Source organism: Phragmites australis, chromosome 16 (genome assembly GCF_958298935.1).
Source record: "Phragmites australis chromosome 16, lpPhrAust1.1, whole genome shotgun sequence".
Taxonomy (NCBI): Eukaryota; Viridiplantae; Streptophyta; class Magnoliopsida; order Poales; family Poaceae; genus Phragmites; species Phragmites australis.
In genome coordinates, this window is record NC_084936.1 from 23,117,635 (window position 1) to 23,126,910 (window position 9,276).

The 9,276-nt window shown below is 48.4% G+C and overlaps 1 protein-coding gene across 1 annotated transcript; it reads left to right on the top strand.

Moving 5' to 3' along the window:
- Positions 1–1,638: 1,638 nt before the first annotated feature.
- Positions 1,639–2,698, top strand: LOC133895807 (auxin-responsive protein SAUR76-like). Its single transcript, XM_062336325.1, has one exon. It carries the CDS (start codon positions 1,746–1,748, stop codon positions 2,139–2,141), a length of 396 nt encoding a protein of 131 aa, XP_062192309.1. The 5' UTR covers positions 1,639–1,745; the 3' UTR covers positions 2,142–2,698.
- The last annotated feature ends 6,578 nt before the right edge of the window (positions 2,699–9,276 follow it).

Sequence of the window (9,276 nt, forward strand, 5' to 3'; positions counted from 1 at the left end):
CTCTCCTTCTCTTGGGCTAAGGCTAGGGGCAGCGGCAGCCATGCTCTGGATGCTAGCGCCGGTGCCCCAGCGTTGCGTGTCCGCGCGCATCTACGACATCCACGTGCCAAACACAATAGGAAAGCCAAGAACCCAATCAACCCAGAACCCACTCCGGCCGGTGCGCCAGTCTCCCCTATGCTCTCCGATGACGGGCGTGGCCATCGATGCCCAGCCTGCTCAAGGACCACCCCTCCGACCACCTCCACCACCTTCTTGTCGTGCTGCGTATCTCCCGCGCTGGCCTCTCGCCCTCCCCGTCCGTCACAGCAAAGGCGGTGGCAGCTGTGGCCTTGGCCTAGGCATCCTCGCGGTTAGCGGCGTGGTGTCCCTTGTGCTCCTTGTGATCTGGAGCAAGAAGATGGTTGCGGTCATCACCATAGCCTCCTTCTCGCTCTTCTTGCTCAAATCCGTGAGGTCGTCCTCATTCCCTCAGTGGTCGCAACTAGTGATGACCAACATGTCTCTTTATTTGGACGATCGTGGGTGTGTCTCGCCGATCCGAGAGGTTGAGGTCAAGACAGAGCTGAGCAGGCCAAGCTGCTCAAATTCTGACAAGAGAAGTGAGGCCTCCTCTTGGCCGTCGAAGAAAGGAGCCATAAAACGAATTCCTCATATTCTAGTCGTGGCATCCAATCAAACGGTTGTCGTCATGGAGGATACCATCGCCAAATAGTCGGATTCTTTGGGTTCTATCTGTAGCATTGAAATTGATGTCGAGTCGTTAGAAATCGATGCGCCTGCGGATGCTGATCTCACCGAGGAGGACAACAAAGTAGCTAGGAATCTGGTTTCAGCTCCAGTTCTTGTTATTGTCGTCCTCGTCGACCTGGTCGCCGGGAAGCTCCCGGCCTTGGCGATGACAATGATTTGCACCATGTTCCTTAGCTCGGTTCAGAGATTGCCTTGTGGTGACGGTGGCTTGCAGTTTTGCGGGGGCGGTGATGGGAGCTTTCCATATCGTAGGAACCCTAAAATCGTTGTAAATTAGTGGGCAACGAAAGAGAAAAAAAAGATACATGTTTGTCGCTAGGGCGAGCTCTGTGAGTTTAGTGAGCCACACAGTGGGAGGAGCCGTAACAGCTCAACCGGGTAGTAGGAGAATGCCAGCGCATGTTCATTTACCGAGAAGAAGGAAAAGGGTGAAGAAGAAGAGCATTTCAATCAATTTATCCATATGTCTAGAGGAATATTTCTCTAAGATCGTCAACGAAAGTGGCAAAGTTTTAACAATACAGTGATCTCGGGTGATAATTTATTAAATCTTTTCGGTAGAATGGCATTTGAGAACTTGCGATATAAAAGTGGCAAAGAGTTTATAGCCCCCACCAGATGCCGGGCGGAGGGAGGGAGCAGGGGAGAAGACGCATGATGCATGCAGCCGGCGCGGTATAGCCTCTCCGAACCGCTCCGGACAAAGCAGCCCCGGCCAGTTGCCTCTGCCCTGTTGCCCGCTAAGCGGCGAGCTGTCTTTCTCTCTCTCCCCGCCAGCATTACCTCCCGCCGACTTGCGGGCCCCACCTCCCTGCTTCAACTCCTTCCGTTCCGATTATATAAGCAGCCCCGTCGCCTCCCCTGCCATCCCAATCATCGTCACCCTCTTCCTCAATTCTCCTTTTCTCTCTCTACTTGTTGAATTGCCCGTGCGCGTGCGCGTGTGGTGTTTGTTGGGCGCCGCGTAGTATCCAAGGAAGGGGAGGAGGCGGATGGCGAAGGGCGGGCTGAGCAAGCTGAGGTGCATGATCAGGAGGTGGCACTCATCCAGTCGCATCTCCCGCGAGCCGTCGCCCGGCGAGGACGACGGCCGCGCCGTCTCCGGCGGCGGGCGCGCGGCGTCGTTCCACGGCGCGGACGAGGTGCCCAGGGGCCGGCACCCGGTGTACGTCGGCAAGTCGCGCCGCCGGTACCTCGTCGCCGAGGAGCTCATGGGCCACCCGCTGTTCCAGACCCTCGTCGACCGCACCGGCGGCGCACCCGGGGGCTCCGCCGGCACCGTCGTCGGCTGCGAGGTCGTTCTGTTCGAGCACATGCTCTGGATGCTGGAGAACGCCGACCCACAGCCAGAGTCCCTCGACGAGCTCGTCGAGTACTACGCGTGCTGAGAGCCCCCGCGCGGCCGTGACGGCGGCCAGGCCCGCCGGAGCTCGAAGCTTCTCGAAGCTGCGGCGGTAAATCATTCTGCGATCCGTATTAACCTCGGCGTCGGTGCTGCTAATTGAAGAGCGATTACCATTTGTTACCCAAAACGCTGCTATGTCGGCGCCGTTGACTGGATCCTCTCTAATCGGTTCATGTGATAGACATTTGCATTTCTCTTTCTTCTCTCAATAAGATCTCTCTCGAGTCTGGACGAGGTTATCCATGTACATCTCAATGTAAAAATCTCCCATTTCGATTTCAATTCTTCGAATCAATATGCTCTGTTCTTCTGCAGAGTGCTACTAGCACTGTTGTTTGTCCCTCCAAAAAAGAAATCTCGATTACGGAGGCTCATGCCCGCTGGAGAAAGATTTTAGTGCATTCCGACAGCCATTTCAAGCTAGCCATTGTAATTTGTAACCATGCATTTTTTTCCTCCTAAGTGAATGTTTTTTCTCCTGGGGCTTGTTTGGATCGATGGGACTATGAGCTTTTCTCAGGCTCTGTTTGGGACACAAAAATATCTACGGTGCATATTTGAATTTCTGTAAAGATCTTGTAAAATTCCCACTTTTCCAAACAGCACATTTGAGTTCGAAGATCACTTGTCCAAACGCCCAGTCACTACCAGATCCGCGCGCGAACAGCTGTACAGTGACAAGAGCATGCGTTTAATTGGGCGCCCGTTTGGGTGTGAGCTTCCGAGTCCTGGCTGGCATGAGGGCACCTTGATTAGCAGCTTAATCATCTCCGCTTAGCTCCTAATCAGGTCGTTTGATTCTGATGATGGCATCTTTCCGGACGCCTGCTCCTTTGTGGCCGTCCGATCATACGATCGACCCCCAAGATGGTCAGTCGGAGGTGCCAAGCTCTCGCCCCAAGACCGCTCTGCTGCTCAGCAGCTGTGGAAGAAGCGCCGCCAGTTAAGCTGCAAGGTGCGAGGTCATTTGCATGTTTCTTCAGGTCAAAAATAAATATCGTTTTGGTTGTGTGCAGTCAAATATTTTAAAGCTATAAATTATTTTTTTATGTATTAAGTTTGGACAGTTAAAAATGATACTGTCAGATGTTTAAAAATAATTTTGTAATAATATACTTTTATTATATTTTATTAATATATTAAAAAACAGTTAAAGTTGTATTTTAAAGATCATATCGATATTTAGAACAATAATTATTTCGGACCGAATGGACTAAGTAATCTAACACTCTTCTATTTTTTTTAATGATTCGAGACTAATGTAGCAGGAGTAAGAACCTGCTGAATTGACTGACCCCCTTGTCAGGATCATCAACCTGCAGTTACTCTCGACCGTCTCAGGACAAGAAGGGTTTCAAGAGTGACAAGTGAGTTTTCTTAAATGAAAGGCAATTTCAAAAGGACGTGGACACACTATCTTGTCCCTTTATCCTTTCTATCTAATATTTATCTATCTCTTGATTATTTTATTTATTTTATAATTTTTTATATAACTCTCTAACACAAATCTCAATATAAATGAACGATCGTATGACTAATGGAATTTTTCCTTCCGGTATTTCAGAGCCCTGCTAGGTGAAGACAACATTAGTGCAGCCTTGCCCAAAACACGTACGTTTGATTCCATCCGAGATCCATCCACAGATACCTAAATTTTGGCTGCGCGATTTGCGAACTCTGTACTTTGATGAGATGTTGATTCAGGTTGGTTGCAGTTAACTTGTTAAGGATGGTTGGCCCCCATGAATTCAGTATATACTCTGTTCTGTGTCAGCCTGACGAAGATCATTGTCCATTGTCCAGTTACTGAATTTTTTCAGGCACTGTTGAAATATGTACACGCACAGCAGCAGCGCTCAGCAACTAAAGGGCGAAAACGTGGCGCTTTTGGCGGCTAATAATACTTTCGGGGCCTAATCAACATCTGGACGTACGAACACCACCTGTGAGCAATAACAACAAGCGCACTGCATTGATTCTTTCTCCTTTTGAGTACACAAGGAACCTTAAACTCCATACAAACAGCTGTTTAACGATGTTAAGTAGTACAGCGTTTGCTTTGCATTAGGAGAGAGCAGCATCACACGCGAAATTACAATGCCTGGAACGCGAGAGTTTTGCAGTAAATAGCACCGACCGCTCTGAAGAAATTTACCTATTCATTTCAGATGGAAGCCAAACCATCTAGCTCGAATGCATGATCCTACCGGCGTTGAGGATTCCAATTGACCTGCCGGCCGGTTACCGTTGGTTTCTGAAACCATGAGGCCGATCCAATGGGCCGCAAACTCTATCTACAACTAAACAACTTCATCTGCAGCATTCGATTCAGTGCTTGCTGCATACTATAAAGTACAGGTTCCCACGCGAGGTGGTCGAATCTTCCACATCCAGGAGCGCTATCTGCATGCTTCTTCCATGTCCTAACTGAGACGAATGAGAGCTCGATGAAACAAGAAGTTGCCTGCCTGCCCCGCCGGCGCGAAGCATGCATGGGCTCACCACTCCATAATGCTTCGTGCTGAGCGATGATGCTGAACAGGCTGCGTAGGGCGAATTTGTGCGACAGTTGGCGTAATGATCTCGTCGCCTGCCACAGCTTGGAATAGTGCTGGGACTTGGCCGTGCTGAGGCTGGGCCTCATCGTGCCTCATGCCGCACCGTGTCATGCTCATTAGGTACGATTGATCTATTATACTATACCATATCGACACGAGTTAACTCTAGAAAGATTCAAGCACGGTTCTCGACACGCCAAACCGTCGTCTTGCCATGTTTCATATCGTCTAACAATATTTATATATTTATCTTTTACTATCTCACACTTATGTCTCTCATACTCATACATACTTCATATCGCGTAATAATGCTTATCTCATACTCACACATACTTCATATCGCGTAATAATGCTTACATATTTATTTCTTATCATTTCACACTTGTATCTCTCATGCTCATACATCTTTTTTAGTGTCTCATATTTTATATCAAAGAGATTAAAAAATAAGAAAAAAAAACTGATCATGCAGATTGTGTCGTGCCATTTTCATACTGTGCTGGCACGTGCACAGTTAAAACCATCGTGATGTGCCGGTACACCCACCGTGCTAAAATCCTAGCATGACATGACCCTCGTGTTCATTCTATGCCGTACTTTGACCGTACCAAAACTCCTATCATGACAGCCCAGAATGCCACAGCCTCCGTCCCAACTCTAGCTTGGAAGAAACAATGGATAAACTCATGTTCCCATTCCAATGATATAGTTGTTCGCTCATGGTTTTTCTCTGGTGTTTAAAGGAGATCAGTTGCATGATAACTCAGGGCCCTGCGTACGTCAGAAGTTTTTTTTTTTTTTAGTGCAGGACCCTGCAGGAGCAGGGGGCTGCCAGCATCCGCATGGCTGTCTTCAGTTCAGCTTTCAAGGCATTGCATGCAAGAAAGTAATGGTGAATGTACAAGTGTGAAGGAAAACGCTTACTGCAGAAATTATCCGTTTTAGACTTTCCTGAAGACGCTGGACGAAGTGACATATCAAGGCAGATTTTAACTTAAGTGGGATATATCTTTTGGTGAACACATTGCAACTTCTCCTTAAAGCTGGCACTCCCACGGCTCCACCAACGTGCCAAGAAGTTGTCTTTTTTTTTCTTTTTTTAGGAAAAATTGTATGCTTTTTCTCTCTCTAAAAACACCAATAAACTCCCACGAGTCCACTGTTCGTGTGTTTGAGTTTGGAACGTCTTCTTCCTACAGCATTTGGACCAAACTACATTGAGACATGTGCAAGAATGTGGCCCATTTATCGGCGAGCCTTCTGATAAGCCCAAGCTTGATAAGAATGTAGCCCAAGAGAAGCCAATATGTTGTTTACAAAGCCCGTGCAGTGCACGCAGGTGCTGTTTGGTTGGCAAACGCAAATGCAAACAGAAACGGTATTAGTGGATGCTGGGAGTGGCAACGACGTAAGGGAAAATGTTACACATACTTAAAGGTGCTACAAAAATTCTACATGCTGAACGGAACTGACCAATGAATGAGTTCCACGTGGCTGTACAATGCTTCCCTAGCAATCGTAACTTCCTCCGTACGAGATCTTGCTATATGTAGCTGAGTCAGCACGTAAGATTTTTGTAGACATTTGCATATGTGTAGCATTGCTCCGATATAGAGTTTGTTTGGATGACGTCTGTAATGAAATTGAAAATGCTATGGCCAAGGAAGGCCCTCGCATGTTGATTCGATTTGTGCTCTGTTGCCACCACCAGGAGAAACGTCGTGTGCCCTTAAGCGAGGAGAGAAGAAGATGCCGCCGGCTTGCCGCTGGAGGCGCTGAAGTTCGGCGTTCGAGTGTGCCGCTGCCCGGTGGCGAGCACTTGCCGTCGGCGCTGAAGGGTATGATGCAGCGGTGCAGAAATTTCTGTTTCACATGCGCCTGCGATTTGGGAAGTTGCGGCCCACCTGACAGTCCAAACACGGTCCAGTTAGGATTAGGATTCGAGTTTCAGGGGCGGGGGCTGCTCAAGTTGACAGACGTAGAGGAGGTTCGGGGATGGCTGCAGGCGAAGCAGAGGTGGTGGGTGGGGGTATCGCTAGCCAGACGGTGGAGGACCATTAGTGGGCGACGTTAGCGGCAGGGACATAAAATCAATAGCCTGGCAATGCTGGGTTAGCGTGGCGATGGATGGTGGTGGTAGATCTGACTGTGAGGAGCTATTGGAGATGGTGGAAGAGGGTAGGGTGGAAGCGAGTACGCCGAGGATCGCCGGAGGTAAGGAAGAAGAAGGGACAGGTGGCAGGGAGCTAGAGCCAGAGATGAAGGTGGTAGCAGAGGCTTATGGTTTAGCTGTCGGAATTCACGCATGTTGGGAAGTCACGCGCCCAGCGGTGCCCGTCGTGCGAAGACGACAGGCCGCATTTTTCTCTAGAGCCCTTGACCTTGCTTGTTCAATGGCTGCTCTTCCTAGCTGTGTTCTCTCTCGCCTTTATCCGATTGCCAAACTCCGGTATGAAGATGGTCAGACCAGAGCAAAAATCGTAGAAATTAGATAGATAATTAATCAAGAACTCAAATGAGGCCATCCTTCGATTATGGAGATGTCGTGCTCGCTGCTAGCCGTGCAAACTCATCCTCTAGCACGCTCGACGCCAGATACCGCGCTTGCCGACCGTGCTCGCCACCAGCTTTTTTAAATGTGCATGTTCATCGGCACTCCCGCCCGCTGCGAGTTCGTGCTACTGTGTCGGACCACACTGCCCCCACCGCATGCTTGCCGAGCAGCACCATGCCGCCATCTCCATGGCTCGCCGAAGATGGGACATGAGGGCATCGCTGTTGGAGCTACCTCCGGCGACACACGCTAGCTGGGCGCAACACACGCGGACAGAAGCTCTCACGCAGCACTGGAACTCAAGCGAACCGAGGAAGAAGATGAACAGTGGAAGAGAGAGCACTCAGCCAAAACAACGGATTTTGGTGCTGCTCGGAAGACTCACGCCGAGAACACAAACACACAGACACAAGGAGTTGCGGCGACGGACGCCCCGGCGACGAACGCCTGGTTTTCTGTATTTCCAACTCTCTTACTAAAACAAAGCAGGTACACGGTGGCTTATATGCACACAGGAGCAACAACCTGCTCGGGTCACCTGCGCACGCAGCGCACAAGCCACTAACTCCATGCACTACGAGTCTCACGCGCACGATCCGCATGAAGCGGTCCTCCGAGCTGACCACCACAAGCCACACCTCTACACCGTTGTTTTCCTGCACACATGCACGTATACACCACCTGCTTGCCACACATGTATACACATGCAACACACACATGTACTAACTAAATGACACAATCAACTCCCTAGTCATGCGGCGACAACGCTAATCACATGGCTCCATGCAACTAACTCATAGCTTGCATGCGCGCACCACACCATGATGCCGAGCTGCAACACACACAGACATGAACATATCACGATCCTATATGCAACAAACAACTACTCTACGATGCACTTGACAGACATAACTGCTAACCAGTGCACTCACACACGCACATTCGTGAACTAACACTACAACTAGCTAATAGACCCGCATGACATACATGCTAACTACACAAGTCAAGATTAATACTAACAGTCGCGTGCAGAGGGGAAACGCAGGAAAGAGAGGAGGCGAGCCCTACACCGCCATGTGCGGAGGGAGAGAGAATTGCGCGTTTGTGGAGCCCAAAGAATCGCTTGCGGAAAAGTCGTAACGGGATCTGAGACACTGCGACATCAGGAGTAATATGATTTGTATTAGGCTGTAATCTGTTACAGGTATCTCATCCAAACCAAACAAAATCTAATAAAAACAGATCACATCCATTCTCTACCGAACTAAACACTATTACCTTAAATGGGTGTATACGCACCCTCTGCCTCGACCGTTCATTTACATTCGCATTCATGTTAGATGGTTAGGTAAACAATATAAGATAAGTAAGAGAATCTATAGACTGATGAGAGGAGTGAATCGGCGAAATAGAATATGCGTACGCATCACGTTGCAAAGTTGCTTTTTCCTTAGGTCCATGCATGACTTCGTCCAAGGCCCAAGCTAATCGTAGCTTCAATCACAATCTACGAATCCTCACGAAATAAACAAGAACTAACTGATAAGACGAACTAGATGCAGAAATCATTGTGAATGTGAAAGTTAACAATCGTTTACAATCCTTGATGCGCCACTGGGTTCAAGTTGTCAACTTGAGACTCAACATTAGGTATGATCTAGGTCCACCGATGAATTATTTGCTCGTGGCTGGAACTGCAAGATGCAAACAATGTAAAAGTAGGAAATCAGCTTAGCTAGTATTTACTATTGCCGCAAGTATTTCAAAGCAGAAAGCACCAATTTGCTATCCGCAATCCCGCATATTTAAGATCACAAGGGGATATTTCAAGAATTGCTGCACCTTTTATCCACACCGTTAGGGGTGAAGTTTGAGCCGAAATAATTCTATGTCACTTTTCACTGTATATTTAACCGTGATACAAATTTATGCAATTGATATGAATATATTACTAATAAATTTTTTCTTCATTATGATACGAGCACATCAACTTAGTTTCACCCATG

Coding starts and splice junctions, on each gene's coding strand:
- LOC133895807 (XM_062336325.1), top strand. CDS start 1,746: ATGGCGAAGGGCGGGCTGAGCAAGCTGAGGTGCATGATCAGGAGGTGG.